The sequence below is a fragment of the Piliocolobus tephrosceles genome, unplaced genomic scaffold (assembly GCF_002776525.5).
Source record: "Piliocolobus tephrosceles isolate RC106 unplaced genomic scaffold, ASM277652v3 unscaffolded_40, whole genome shotgun sequence".
Taxonomy (NCBI): domain Eukaryota; kingdom Metazoa; phylum Chordata; class Mammalia; order Primates; family Cercopithecidae; genus Piliocolobus; species Piliocolobus tephrosceles.
In genome coordinates this window covers 2,040,875-2,057,010 of record NW_022324309.1, presented here as the reverse complement: position 1 = coordinate 2,057,010, position 16,136 = coordinate 2,040,875, and the positions used below count along the sequence as shown (strand labels likewise).

The window sequence follows — 16,136 nt, the reverse complement described above, 5'->3', positions numbered from 1 at the left end:
TTTTTTTTTTTTTTTTTTTTTTTTTTTTTTTTTTTTTTTTGACTCTTCATATAAATTGCCTTATCACCATCCTGTTAATCTGGTTTGTTTCTACTTATCTTTTTGAGGACTTTCTTATTTGAGGATGTTTTTAAAAATGTAACCTGGTCAATTTGTTGTTCTTCAGGAAAGGAACAAGTAAACTGTATTCTCCTTAGTGTTTAATGTTATTCTCAATCTTAATCGAATCTTTAGATGGTCCTTTACTAACGTGTACCGTGCGGTCCAGGCTTCTTCGTGATGAGAGTGCAAAAGGAGAAAAAACTGAAAAAATTAACACTTAACATCCTCACTTTAACATTTTTATAAAGGAACTAATAAATATTGAGTGAATGGGTGAAAAGGTATGAGCAAAGTTAAAATAAGTTATAGGAAAAGTCAAGGATTAGTTCATAAAGTGAAAATAATTTTCCATGTAAATGGGAGATTTCTTAAAAAAAAAAAAAAAAGAGAGCACACTAGAAAAAAAAAAACAGATGAGAGCACACTTTTCTTGTTTTCAGTCAAATTTAGAAGAGGAGAATGGATTTCTAATATGGTGCCAATCCTTAAAAGGATGGAAGGATTTCTTGGCAGTATTAGTCTATTGGTATTAGAATGAGGAGTATATGAAGACTTAAGTGGTAGAAAGTTAGTCAATCAAAGAGTACTTTTATAGTTTAGTACTAATACAAACGTATTATTAAAACAAAGGGAATGTTTTAAAGTACAAAGAAAGAAGTGAAACATTACTCAGCGTCTCATCCTCCAGAAATACATGGTGAGAACTTGAAAGAACAAAACAAGAGGTTCGTATATCTGAAACTATTTAGGACTGACCTAATGATCAAGAAATGCAATTTCCTGATTTTGTGGTTTTGTGAATAAAACCACAATGAGAAACTACCCAATAAATTTATCTGGTCTGCCAATCTAATTAAACAACCTCCTGTATTCTCTTTGTAATAGATATCTGATACAGTCTATTAAACATTTTTGAGTCATTTAATCTTTGCCTTGGTCTGTGGGTCACTGCTATTAAGTAATCACAATATGTGTAACTTCTGTTTTGTTTTTAAGCTGGATAATGCAGACGAACAAGCAGCCCAGATCAGAAGGGAACTTGATGGCCGGCTACAATTGGCAGATAAAATGGCAAAGGTAAATTATTAACTTGGACATACTGTACCCCATTCCTTTCTTTACCTGGATTTCTATGAGCTGAAAAAGTGTTTTGTATAGGTTAAAAATAAGAGCCAGCATAATTTTAACATTTTCTCCTCTACACATAGACCTCTTAATCTCAAATATCTGAATGCATGTTATCTAGATGGAACATATTATTCATTTTACATATTCATCCTTAATATGTGAACTGTTTAGTTTTAATGATAACTTTTATAGACTTTTCTTAAAGCAATGCATGAGTTTCTCAAACTGCCAGATCTAGAAGAGTTTTAATGTTGTACTAAGCAAAATATAACCAGGGAGAAAAAACTCCTCCCCACAAAATCATATAATGTATTCCTAAGTATACAGCAGAGTTACTGGCACATAGTGGTTCCAACTGATATTTAATTGAATGACTAAATGCATGAAAAAATATAATATAAGTATCTAGTATACAATCTGGCAGATAAAGTGTATTTGATACAAGAAATTCATCATATTGTACTTATTTGTATGATCACTGTGTATCATGAATAGAAATAGATTTCAGACAAAAGCCATGAGTTTTTTCTAGTACTTAAAGTTTTTAGAAAGACTGGAACCCAATTGTCTAAATCATTCTTTAGTGAGTTTATTGATTAACTTACTTCAGTAGTATGAAAATTTTAGTTCTTTTCAATGGACTTGCAGTTATAGTGCTGTTGATTGCTTTGAGCATAAGATTCTTTCCCTTTCCTTTCTGTTTAGCAAAAACTTCCAACATTTGATGGATAGTCTCTCTATATCTCTCTCATAACATGTATACAATAAACTCACACATCTTCATTTTACAGTTTAATGAATGTTTATGCATACACCCTGTGTAGCCACCTCCCAAATCAAGATAGTGAACTCCTCCAGCATTCAAGAAGTTATATCCCATACTAATTTTAACAATTATTTTTGTAAGTCTGCAAAGAAAATTTGTATTTGTAAAGATTAATAAGTATGTTTTTAAAATGCTAATACTGTTTAAACATATATTAAAAAGTAGAGGAAAGGTTGAGAAATTAGAGAGAAACAATAAAATGAGAAAAATTGAGAGAAATTGTGTAACAAGAGTGACAGTAAGTTGTAAGAACCAAGCTGGAATTAGATCATGAGGAAGAATCTCTAAATGAATGAAGATACAGTGTGCTATAAATTAGGGGCCAAAGAGTTACATTTGCGTAGAGGGCAATGGTTGAAAGGATAACATGCCTTATTTTTGTCCTCTGGGTTTCTAGAAAAGTTGTATACTTGTATATAGATTTCACCTGAGACTGGACATATTGTCAAATGCAATGCTTTAGAATAAAGTTTAAGTGATTTTCTGGAGAGTTATGGGACTGGAAGAAAACCTCAGACGTATTCTCAGGTTCATGACTGAGAAGAAGGCATGTTCATAAATGCCTGGGCTGAGTCAGAAGAAAGGGTTAGTGATGAACACATGAAGGCTTCTTCTTGAGAAAACCCTGATGGTTTCATCAGAGATGTTGATAGAGTGGAAAAAGCATGGAGAAAGAAGTAAAGCCGATGGGTTTGGCAAAATATACCTCTAAATATAGGATACCTTTTGATGAAAATATTGACATAGCAGATTGAGCGGGTTTAATTGCTTTCCACTTCAAGTTCACCAAAGTGAAGCCATCTTAATGAAATATTTTTAAGGCTAATAACAATTGAATGACCTTGTTGAATTATATTCTGACAATAATCCTACAAACCTTGTAAGGGCAGATGATATCATGAAATTAATTTCATGGAAGAGGAAATTGAGGCTTAGACAAGATTATTTATTTCACCATGATTACATAACAAATAAGTGGCTGAGGCGACGTCAAATCCTGGCCTTGCCTCCAGAGCCTGAGCTCGCTCTCTTACATCCTGCTGCCTCTGCAATCTGATAATTCCAGAAGTGTGGTTGATAAATAGCTATTAGTTGGCATTCAGGAACACCCCCTTCTGTATTTCACAGAACAACACAATATAATAACAATAAAACTACAGGGCAAAATCTCTGTTTCAAGAGGGATGTTGACTTTAATACTTTAGCCAAGAGGTGATTAGGAAGTAGTGAACAAAATGTATACAGGGCCAGAAAGACCTGTGACCAAATTCATGATTGCTGTTTTCTAAACGTAATAGTAGGCACATTACTTAACACTTTCGAGCCTCATTTTTTCTATCCACAAATTAATTGAACAAATATTTATTGAACAACAACTACACAGCCAGGTGCTGTCTTAGTTACATGGGATACATTGGGATAAAATGAGACAAAAATATTTCTGCCAGGCCCTGGTGGAACTTACATTTTATTTGCGATAGTCCTACAATAAGCAGTAAACATGCCATGTAACTGAATTATGGAAGGTGATCATTGTTACTTAGAAAATAGATCAGAAAAAGCGGGATGAGGAATGTAAGAGGGAGGTGTGGGTGGTTACAGTTTTCAGTCAAGTGGTCAGGGCAGGCCAATTCTTGATAGTACAGTCCCTTCCAGACACTCAGGCCAAAATACTTGGAATCATCTTTGACCCCTTTTTCTCATACCTCATGCAACTTATCAGGAAATCCTTTTATCTCTACCTTCACAGTATTTCCAGAATGTGACAGTTGCTGCCATCCTCCCCCTTCTAGTGTGGTCCAGTCATCTTTGTCTCTTGCCTGGATCATTGTTCTGTCCTTTTAGTCAGTCTCCTGGATTCTACCCCTGTGATTCCCTATGTTGCTGAGAGAAAAAGAAAAGTTCTTAAAATGGCCTGCAAAGTCCTGTGTGATCTGTTCTTTGTTACCCCTCTGACTTTATCCTCCACTAAACTCTTGCTCTTGCTCAATCCACTTTGGCTACGGTGGCCTCCTTGCCTTTCCTTGCCACAGGGCCTTGGCCCTGACTCTTCACCTGTAGCGAACATCCACTGACATTTACATGGCTTGCTCCCTGCTATAGTCAGGTTCTCCAGAGAGACAGAGCCAATGGGAAATTATATCTATATTTTCATGTATCTAGACCAATACCTAGGTACATATAATAAATATGTTTATAATATTTAAAGTAGATGTTATGCATACATACATGTTATGTGTGTGTGTGTGTGTGTGTGTGGGAGGGGAGGGCAGGGAGAGAGAGAGAGATTGATGGTGTTCAAGTAATTGGCTTCCACAGCTGTGGGCACTGGCAAGTCTAGAATCCATAGGCCAAGTAGGCAGGCTGGAAATTCAGGTGAGGGTTGATGTTACAGTCTTAAGTCTGAAATCTGTAGGGCGGACTGGCAGGCGAGAAACTCTGTGTTTTAGTCTTGAGGCAAAATTGCTGCTTCTTTAGGAAGCCTTCACCTTTGGTCATAAGTCCTTCAACTGAGTGAATGAGACCTACCTATAGATGTAGGAGGGTGATCTGATTTACTGAATCTACTGATTGTAAATGTTATTAACATCTAAAGAATATCTTGATAGCAACACTTAAATTCGCATTTGACCCAACAACTGAGCACCATACCCTAGCCGGATTGACAAACAAAATCAATCATCATACTTCCTCATCCACTTTTAGCTCAAAGGGCATCATCTCATCATTGAGACCTCCCCCGACCACCCCGTTTAAAACTGCAGCCCTTCTCACCATTCACTCTGTGTTCCTTCTAGACTTTTTCTCCATGTCACTTACCACTTTCTACCATAAGAAATTATTTCCTTGTTTACTAAGTGTATCGCTTCACAGTAAAATATAGGTTTCATGGCAGCAGAGGACTTTGTCCATTATCTTCATGGTTCTGTCCAGGAGCCTGGAGTAGAACATATAGCAGACCCTCAGGGAATGTCTATCGAATGACTGAGTCTTACGTGCTGGCATATTTGTGAGAAAGCTGGGGCTGTGAAGAATTCTTGAATTATTTGTAGACTCCCTCCCTTTTCTCCCACTCATTTGAATTGAAAGGAAGAGAGAATACCAATATGGTAAGGATAACTGAATCTGCTCTAATTTGTAGCAAAAACATTTAAACACTTCAACAATTTAGTTAGGTTTGAAACCAGCTTCACAACCAGTAGTTCACTTGATGCCATGATGCTGAGATTAGAACCTAAAATTAATATGGGGCATGGGAAGCCGCAGAGATCAGCTTAGAGAAACTATCCTAGGGTATGAAATCCAGATGTCGTCTAGTGGAAGGTTAAGAGCACTTAATAAAAAGTGATTATATTTGAATTATGAGAAAACCTTTTAAATAAACAAGTATTGTTTTGGGGTATACCATGTATTAAGACCACTAGTGACCTATGCTGTACAGAGGACCTAATTAGAACACATAGCTTATAAGAGTGACTCACAGTTAGACAACTAGGAAATAACCCTATTTCTGATTCAATTCTAGTTTAAAAGAATGAATTTTAAATGTATATTTGTCTGATATACAATTAGTTTTGTTGTTTGCCAGTGAGGGACAACACAAGCAGGCTAAATAGAGTTGATGAAATATTATCAATAAACCTCAAAGTTTTAAAACAGAATTTTGAGCTTTTTCAGAGAAAAAAATTCAAGTATAGTCTAGTCCCTGAAAAATTTGGAAATACCGATAAAAGAGCCAATTTTGGAGATGTCTGCTTTTCTCTTGTTTGACAGATGATAGTTAATGAAATGTTTATAGTTAAAGCTAAATACAAATAGATTTTTTTTCTTGTGCTAATGCCAGATTTTCCATAACATGTTGAAAATTTGAAAGCAAAGCATTAGTATATCAGCACTTTCAGATATGTGACATACTCACCTTTTTATTTGTTAAACTATACTTTTTAAGGGTAAAATTATGACTTTCATACAAATATAAAATGGGCACACAATAGAGATTTTATTCAGTGCATAATTAATTAGCAAACAAGTTAGGTATTAAAACCAGACCAAAGAGCATGTGAAAAACTAGGTGTTTGAGGGCATTACTAAGATAAGATTAATGGGCTTAATTAAAAATTGGTTAATTTGTAATACAGATTTAAACTGTACCTTTGGGTTATATTATTCACCAAACATTATTTGCACCTCTTTCAGACACAGTTTTGCAAGGTAATGTGTAGCTTTATTGTCTGGAACCTTTAATCAATAATTAATAAGGTGAACTAAGATCTTTTCCCCAAATGATCATTGGATGGCCTTCACTTCCATATGACACTGAAAGGATCTGCCCCCTTATTGCTTTGCCTTGTTTCTCAGTTTTGGATGCTTTTTCTGACAGCCTTAAAGTTAGTCCAAAAACATAAAATATGTTTTTTATGGATCATTTTGCTTTTTTCCCCTCTCTTTGCTTATACTGAAAAATTATTCTAAAGACAATTCCTTCCCTCCCCTCTCCCACTAAAGGAAACCCAGGTATTCTATAGCTGGGTAGTTGCCTGTTTTTTTTAAGGATACACATTTGCTATTTTGGAATGTTGCTTCAAACTGTAGAGAAGTTTTAAAAGGATACTTAAGAACCTTCTTTGGGAAAGTTCATTTTTAATGTAGATATTTAATCTGTCTGCATTAGAAAATGCAGACAGTTAGAAAATTGCATTGACATTATGCAATTTTAATTTTGATTATATGTAAATTATTTTAAAAAGAAATATGTGAAGGTTATATTGGGGAAGAAGAAAAACAGGTGGCCTGCGACTCTGGGACTGATCTGTGAAGTGGTGCCAGATGTTCCTTCCCATCCCATGAACGAACTGGTGCAAGTGAGTCAGAGACTAGATGCAGGTTGACAAGAGCACGCTGGATGCTTTCCAGTTGTACTAGACATGCAGATTTCTTAGGTTAGATTTTGAATGATGTCAAGGGAGACAACGTAAAGGCAGTGCTGGAGCATTCAGCAGTCATTTGAAAGATGGCCGCTTTAGGCTTTCATCCTTCAGCCAGTTCTATGCAGTGGTGGTCATTTTACACTAGGCTTAATGTTGTAAAACTATATACCATCTGTCTTTAAGAGAGAAAACCTAAGTGCCAGGTTGGCAAACATTAAAGAAAGAGCCAAGAATGTGAGGGAACAAAGTGCTCTCATTTGCTGTTCTGGGGAATATAAATTTATTATAATCTTTTCTAAGAATGATTTGGCACTACCAAAGAATGATTTGGTAAATATCAATATTTGGAATGTCCTTTTAATTGAGCAGAAGAAACAAATCTGATTGCAGAGTTAAAATTATTGAATGACAATGCTGATATAATTTAGCAAGAAAATAAAATCTTCCAAATTGATATTGTTACTTTTTCCCTTGATAGTTTTTATCATAAATTTCCTTTTGCTTTAAACTTTTTCTAAGCCTTTAGTAAAAAACTGAATTGATAGCCACAAGAGATCTTGGCACATTAATGTGAAAATTTACCAAATTTAGAAATATGACCATATCACTCTTCAATAATGTGAGTTTTTAATGCCTATTTATGAAAAAGCATACCCTTCCAACAATGCATATCTGTGGTAAGAAATAGGGCTATTGTTAAAATGTTTGTTTCCTAACTGGCAAAGCTGTGTGTCCTGAATTTTTTTTATAGACCAATTATCTCAAGCATTGCAAAGCTACTAGTGGCTAAGGTTCATCTATACACTAAAATATCTTCCATGCATGTTTTCAGAGTTAGTTTTTCCTTAAGCAGATCTTATCACAAATAAAGTTAATGTGAAAATATGTGTGATTTTTTCATTTTGTACTGCAGTGATCCTCAATAAGATATCTGAAGTACCTTAGATATAACCAAAAATGCCAAAGCCTGAGGATTTTAAAGCCTAGTGACTGAAGTAGGGTAGATACGTTGAGAGTGTTGTAATTTCTAAGACAGCAAAGTGTATACATCATACAAATTTTTAATGATGAAATTGAAATATGACTTATGTAACATTATTATTTTAAAAATTATTTTCAAGGAAAGAAAATTCCCCAAATTTATAGCAAAAGATATGGAGAATATGTATATAGAAGAGTTGCGGTCTTCGGTGAATTTGCTAATGGCCAATTTGGAAAGTCTTCCAGTTTCAAAAGGTGGTCCAGAATTTAAATTACAAAAATTAAAACGTTCACAGAACTCTGCATTTTTGGACATAGGAGATGAGAATGAGATTCAGCTATCAAAGTCCGACGTGGTGCTGTCATTCACCTTAGAGGTAAGTAGCTTTATCTCATGCTCACCTCTGACAGCATAAATGAGGCTGCAAAATAATTTCTGTTGACCTTTGCAGTATCTTTTAGAATTTAAAACAGTGTAATATATATTGGAGATGTTAAATTATTCTTCATTTATTGGACGCTCAGCTTGTATTTGCAAATGAATGCAAATTTTCCTTTAAACATAGCAGTATTAGGATTAAATAAGAAAATAATAAAAGTTTTAAGGCAAGTCTTCTTTATGCCAGTGAGGCTAGTGTAAGTTTACTGATAAAATAGGACAAGCATTGTGGCTCACACCTGTAATCCCAGCACTTTGGGAGGCCGAGGCAAGAAAATCACTTAAGTCAAGAAGTTTAAGACCAGCCTAGGCAACATAGTGAGACCCTGTTTTCTTAAAAAAAAAAAAAAAAAAAAAAAGAATTATCTGGTCATGATGGTGTGAGCCTGTAGTCCCAGCTACTTGGGAGGCTGAGACGGGAGAATTGTTTGAGCCCAGGAGGTTGAGGTTACATTGAACAGTGATCATGACACTGCATTCCAGCCTGACTGATGGAGTGAGACCCTGTCTCAAAAATACAACAATAACAGAAATTCCTTGATAAAATAAGCATCAAAACGCACATGGGTAGAAATAGCAATTCAACATATAATTGAATTCTTTGTAATTTGGAAACTCCTTTCAGATTTTTGGTTAACCTTTCTTTTTAAATCTACTTTACCCATAGGATCATTTTACTAGGATCATATCAAATAAGCCAGTTATAATACACATTATTAGGTATCATGAATGATGAGAAATAGAGAATTCTTCTTTTTCAGGACTTCAAGTTTTATTACAGGCACAGTACATATTAGAGCAAGAACAAAAGTCATACATTTAAAATTGTATTCTCCAAAACTTCAGAATTTCATTATTTTATGCACATCACTGGAAACCAAAGACTAATACTCTTTGTACAGCTTTCTGTTGATGCTTTACATATCTCTTCATTGATAATCTATGTATATGGGCTTATCTAGTTATATGTCTGTGGGTTTGTACACCACAACACACACACACACACACACCCCTGACATCTTTAGTTCCCAGGAGAAAGAATGTATGTGAGGCATTAAGATAAAAGATTTTAACATAATAATTAGAGTCTAATCACCATTTGGCTTAAACTCAAGCTTCCCCTCCTCATAATTTTTATTCCATTAGTAAATAGTAACAATGTGACACTTTAATTCATAGCTCTTTCAAAAATTATATTGAAGCTTATAGCTCCTTCCTTTTATCCTCTCTACTGGTTCCCAGTGCTGCCATTTGCATTTGCTGATTGACAAATAAAAGTAAATACAGTCTTACGAAGAACTGTTTTTAATTTCTTTATTGAAACTTCACTTCCTTAGTTTATGGCAGAAAAAGAAAACTTCTATTTTTATTCTTTTTTCTCCATATATTTAACTCTGAGATACATTCAAACTTGAGGACATCTGCCTCTCACTTTCTTGACTTCAGGATTAATGATTTAGTTGTAGGTTAATAGATTAAACTTAGTGTTATATTAGAACTATGAGGCTTTTTTCTGACTCAAGATTCGATTCTGGGCTTACCTAATGACTTTGCCAAATGGTTTCACTACTGGGTTTCTTCTCAGCTTTTTCAATCTTATAACATAAGGATGTCTAATTTGAACCTACATAGCATGTTACCTGTAGAATTTCCTCATCATTCCTGTCCCAGATCTCCTGCTGAGTGAAATACAAAACATCAACTCTTTTCTATTTTTTAAGACTTTATACAAAACAAAATTCGTCCCTTAATTATAGTATAACTTTTTCCAACAAGAGTTTATCTTATTTGTTTATTTATTTATTTGGAGACTGAGTCTCTTTCTGTTGCCCAAACTGGAGTGCAGTGGCGTTATCTATGCTCACCACAACTTCCACCTCCCAGATTCAAACGGTTCTCCTGGTTCAGCCTCCTAAGTAGCTGGGACTATAGGCATGCAACACCATGCCTGGCTAATTTTTTTTTCTTTTATATTTTTAGTAGAGATGGGGTTTTGCCATCTTGCCCAGGCTGGCCTCAAACTCCTGAGCTCAGACAATCCACCCACCTCTGCCTCCAAAAGTGCTAGGATTACAGGCTTGAGACACTGTGCCCAGTCTATAATTTAAATTTATTGATGAAAAAAATAATTTGTAGAGCAAATAACTTTTATAATGTACAAGTCTACCATTATCTTTATATGTAAACATTCAGAACTAAAAGTTTAGAACATTATCTCTTTTCTCTGTTGTTCAAAAATCTTATGAATAATTGTAATAATTGTAATGATTAACTTATGAATTATATTTTGCCTATTGAAAACAAAATTAGGCTGCTGAGTCAATGTTTAAGTGATAACTATGTATTGTTATTCTGTCGTTTATTGCCAATATGTTTAGGAGGACTGTTCAGTTGGCAGTAGGTTGTTAGGCAGAGAATACGAGCTAAAACTTCACTTTTCATGGTCTGAGAAGCTTGCATATTTATAAAATTGTTTTGACATCCTCTGTTGCTATGTCTATCTAAGGCAGATATTTTCCTACCATAGCATTATACAAATCTGTTCTCGGTGTCCGCAGTATTTTAAGCAAGAGTTATGTGTCCAGCAACAAAGTAAAGTCGCGTTAAGTGATGATGGTGCAGTGCGTGTTTATAGGACACCAGAGAGAATAGATACGCCTCTAGTCACAGGGCCTGTGACATCAGCCAAGCTAAACTGAGTAATTATCTCTAGTTCTTTCAGCAAACCTTGCTCCTCAGACCCCATATTTCAGCCTAAGGAAACTCTGAAAGGCAAGCAGTTAATCCCATTTAAAGCTGTCACACTTCATTAGTCAGGCTTAGAAGTGGTCCAGTGGAGGAATCTTTTCTAAGAACTATACTGAGTCAAAGGAATAAAGTGCAGATTTGAAAAACTCTACTCAAATGTCACCTTCTCTTTAAAATTGCTCCCACCCTTCCCTTCTCCCACCATACCCTATTCCCTTCCCAAGTTCTGTTTTTGCTGTAGTACTTACCAACTAACATATAGTTCAGTTATATATTGTGTTTATTGTTAATTATCTGGCTTTCTCTACTAGAATGTAAGTTGCAGGAAGGTTATATTTCTTTCTCTTTCTTTTTTGTTTACTGAGGTAATGAAAGTGCCTAAACAGTGCCTAGCACACAATTGACTCAATAAATACTTATTGAATTAAGGATTTTTATGGTACCAAAAAAGCAGCCGTACAGCATTACTTTTAGGTCTCTCTGTTCATTAAGGCTTCAGAAGAAATGTTAAAGCAAGAGATGATCCAATCCACAAAACACTAAGCTATTCAGTAATGTTAAATGTTCAAGCAATACTAGAAAAACAAATGTTGACCTAAGAAGTGGAAAGTGGGGAATGTTATCAGTGGCATTGAGTGTAGCTGACTTTTTTTTTTTTTGAGACAGAGTCTCCCATTGTCGCCCAGGCTGGAGTGCAGTGGCGCAATCTCAGCTCACTGCAAGCTCCTGCAGGTTCACGCCATTCTCCTGCCTCAGCCTCCCAAGTAGCTGGGACTACAGGCACCCGCCACCACGCCTGGCTAATTTTTTGTAATTTTAGTAGAGATGAGGTTTCACCGTGTTAGCCAGGATGGTTTCAATCTCCTGAGCTTGTGATACGCCTGCCTTGGCCTCCCAAAGTGCTGAGGTTACAGGCATGAGCCACCGTGCCCAGCCTGTAGTTGGTTTTTTACACTGAATTCTTTCATTGATATTAGGCTAGCAGATTCCATGACTTTCTCTATGTTTGGTGCTATATGGTTGCAATTTCACCATACTGCTCAGTGTCGTTCTTTCATAAACTACACATGCTTAAATGTCTCCTAACTCTGTGGTCAGCGTTTCACTTGGAAGAAAGTTACCTAGTTTCACATTTTATACGTGCCACTCTTCTTTTTACTTCTAGGACAACTTTATTTATTTTATCTTTATGACATCAGCTACAGAGAGAATGGGAAAGAGAAGATGAAAAATAGGTCAGTTTAGCTTCCATAGGTCCACTAGCAAGTTTTGCTGGGAATTGAAACACTTACTTAAAATTAGATTAGCTGATGGTCCATGGAATTCTTGGCTGTCTTTATCACTAATTCTTAAGGCCAGCTATGTTTTATTTTCCTTTTGGATATCAGATCTGTACAATCATATTGTTTTATTTATACGTATAGATTTACCACAGAAACTGTATCTTTTGAAAGTGACAATTCTGCAGGATAAAATGTTCCCAGCACAGTTGGAAGTATTGTTTTGAAAAGCAGAGTGCTGTTTCATAAGTAGTATGTTTTAAGAGGTCATGTTTACAGTAGCTTATAGTAGAGGTGACAGAAATAATGTCAAGCAGATGCTTCCTTTCTTCTCTTGCATTTGGGTTATTTAAACACACTGCAGAAAGAGATGCAATGTCAATAATATTCTGAAATATGAAGCAGTGCTCTTACGATTTCTAGACTTGTAGTACCCAATTCTGTTGTTTCATACATTTTAAATGACCATTAAACATTTTTATTATTAAGAAGTTATTAGAGTAATGGTAGTAAGTCCAAGTGTATTTGCCTTTTAATTAATATGGTTATGTATTTGATTTATCTCAGCTTCTGGTTTTATTTGTATAAGAATCAACAAATTTCAATATTACTAGCAAAAAACCTGAGTCATTAAAAATGCATAACTTCTGGGGCGCGGTGGCTCAAGCCTGTAATCCCAGCACTTTGGGAGGCCGAGACGGGTGGATCACGAGGTCAGGAGATCGAGACCATCCTGGCTAACACCGTGAAACCCCGTCTCTACTAAAAATACAAAAAACTAGCAGGGCGAGGTGGCGGCGCCTGTGGTCCCAGCTACTCGCGAGGCTGAGGCAGGAGAATGGCGGGAACCCGGGAGGCGGAGCTTGCAGTGAGCTGAGATCCGGCCACTGCACTCCAGCCTGGGGGACAGAGAGAGACTCCGTCACAAAAAAAAAAAAAAAAAAAAAAAATGCATAACTTCCTTTGCTTATTTTCTTTAATCAAGATTTTGTATTTTATCCCAATTTCCCTGAGGAGTGTTAGAACAGCTGTGAAAGATACTGCTTTTCTCTATCAATTCTCTTAGTCTGTTTTCAGTTAAGTCCTGATTTTGATTCGTATGTTGGTATGCATTTCCATGTGAGAAAATGACAAAAGCTCTGGTTGAGGAGGAAAACCTGTTCTGAGTTTGACCTTTTATTTTATTGATAAATAACTGAGTGATCAGTTTCCTATATATTTTATGAAAACAAAATTTAACAAACACCAAATACACATTTATATTTACAAACATGACTCTTCTCTTGTAACAGAGCTGAAAGGAAGAACACTTTTACGATGGTTTGTTTTTTGAGCCCTTTTGGATCAAAATTCTTATCGTGACTCTATAAAAAATGTAATGACTGTAATAAAGTATTACATGATCAGGAACTGATGCAGATTATGTTTATGGTAGATATTTTGGTAGCTATGAAACATGAATTTTATTATTATGTGTGCAGATACAACATGGGATCAATGAAGAAATCAATGTACATATATAAATGCATTGTAATCTGTTTTATAAATTAAATTTTGAGAATTTAGAAGAGTTCATGATGTAACTTTTGATTGAAAACCTTATGGTAAATAATATTCATATTTGATGTATACATCCAATGAGAATGATAGGTTACAGTGTTTTAAGATTGGCAGCCTCTTCGACAAACATTAAAAAGCACACATAAAAAATATATGTTGTCCTTTCTCTCAGGAGTTACAAATACATAAGGCAATATCAGTTTTTCCACACTTTTCCAGTGTACTGAATTAAATTGGTATATATCTTCAATGGATAGAAAAATTATTTTTCTTACCAAGTTAGTATTAAGATGTTCAGTGACAAATTATAATTTTCCATTTAATAAGATACAGTCCATAAATTAAACTCTTTTACAGACAGTAATAGTAATCTCAAGTGAATATAGAAAATTTCTGATGTCACGTGTTGATATCAATGAGTTGGTATGATGGTATAAATGTCTACCATTAATATATACTATATTAATTTATATGGAACTTATGTGCTGCTGTTATCATCTGCACTGAATTTTCATTTGTGATTCTGCTTAACTTCATGCAGACTTGCCTTAATTTGTTAAGGATCTGAGTTTAAATTTTGTTTAATTCACTACAGCTTATATTTATGACCTTTGACCTTACTCTTATGTGTAGCTGGCAGCAGATATATTTTCAGTTGCCAGATTCCCTAAAAAACTTATTTACTATACCTTCTATGAATAGAGGTGGATTATAAAGAAGATAAAATACCAATGATGTTAACAAAAACAAAATTATTGTTTTTCAGTTTTGTCAATCTTCCTTATTACAGTTCATGCTGCTATTTCTGTATATTGCTAAATGTTGTCAACTTGATGCATTATTTTAAAATCATTTTATCTTTAGATTGTCATAATGGAAGTGCAAGGCTTGAAGTCAGTTGCTCCCAATCGAATTGTTTACTGTACAATGGAAGTGGAAGGAGAAAAACTGCAGACAGACCAGGCTGAAGCCTCAAGGCCACAGTAAGCCAGTTGAAAAGATGTATTGTTGTTATTGTTTGTTTTTTTAATCTTCCCAAAGAAACATGCTCTATTTATGTGCATAAATGTGTGGTATTACTCTAAAACTGCTATTTGGCTAGCTTTGTCTCAAATGTGTTAGAACTAGTGTGTTCCTTTCTGGATAATGATGTTATAATTAGAATTTTGGCAGAATTCCTGTGTAGTACAAACAGGAAATCCAACATGCAAATGCAAAGCTAATCATTAGGCAATAAAACGTTTATAAGTCATTTCTAAGGAAAGCAAATTTTATCATCATTTGTTATTTGAAAGGTAATACATAATCCTATTTCATTTGTGAGAATTGTATTCTAATAGCCTTTTCATTTTTGCCTGTTATAGTTCTTGGTGATGTAACAGTAGATACCATGATTCTGCACAATTATTTGGAATACTTAGTAAGTGGGCTAGAGAAGCAGTTAATGACTGCTGCACAATAATCAGAGTATAAAGCTGCTTTTTGCCAGCAGTTTGATGTTTCAGATTCTGGCAATGAGTTAATTAAATTAGTAAGATGTTCTCTTTAACTCATTCAAACTTAAGGAACCGTCATGGTCTCTAGTAGAAACAACCAGGCTGGCCTGAGGAATTCAGATGCAATATGCTTGACCTTCATTTGTACATTACCTTTAGAAAACATTTTTTTTTCTTCTATTTAATCTTTATTCTAAATATCTTATAGGATTTAGAATTTTTGCCTTATTATAATACCAATATGTGACCTGTTCATTCAAGAAACCTCTGTTGAGATCCCAAATAGGCACTGAAGATGTATGAGAAATTTTCATTTTCTTTAGAGCAGGCAGGATAGGGAGATACAGAGGGTTATGTGTAATGGAAGAGAGGTGCTCAGAGTGTTAGGGGGTTGAAAAGAAATAAGTTGAAGCTTCTCATCCTAACCTACAAATTCCTACAGGCGTGCACTTGACCAATCTCTCATGACCTCTGGGATCTCGCCTGCTCCCTCTGTTCCCCTGATCTTCTGCAATTCATCTGCCCTGGACTTCATGCAGTTCCTCAAACACTTACCCACCCATTCCCGGTGTCGCACTTGCTTTCCCCTCTGCTTGTAGTCATCTTCCCTCTTATCTTTGTATAGCTGTTTTCTTGGCATTGAGAATC

The 16,136-nt window shown here is 35.2% G+C and overlaps 1 protein-coding gene across 13 annotated transcripts in view; it reads left to right on the top strand.

The window, feature by feature from the left end:
- LOC111550202 (calcium-dependent secretion activator 2) overlaps positions 1-16,136 on the top strand; it is a 565,477-nt gene that overhangs the window by 245,719 nt on the left and 303,622 nt on the right. For all 13 annotated transcript variants that reach the window (XM_026454331.1, XM_026454332.1, XM_026454330.1 and 10 more), the window contains exons 4-6: positions 1,099-1,179; positions 8,106-8,342; positions 14,857-14,975. In XM_026454331.1, coding sequence (XP_026310116.1) covers positions 1,099-1,179; positions 8,106-8,342; positions 14,857-14,975 — 437 coding nt within the window. The remainder of the gene's footprint in view (positions 1-1,098; positions 1,180-8,105; positions 8,343-14,856; positions 14,976-16,136) is intronic.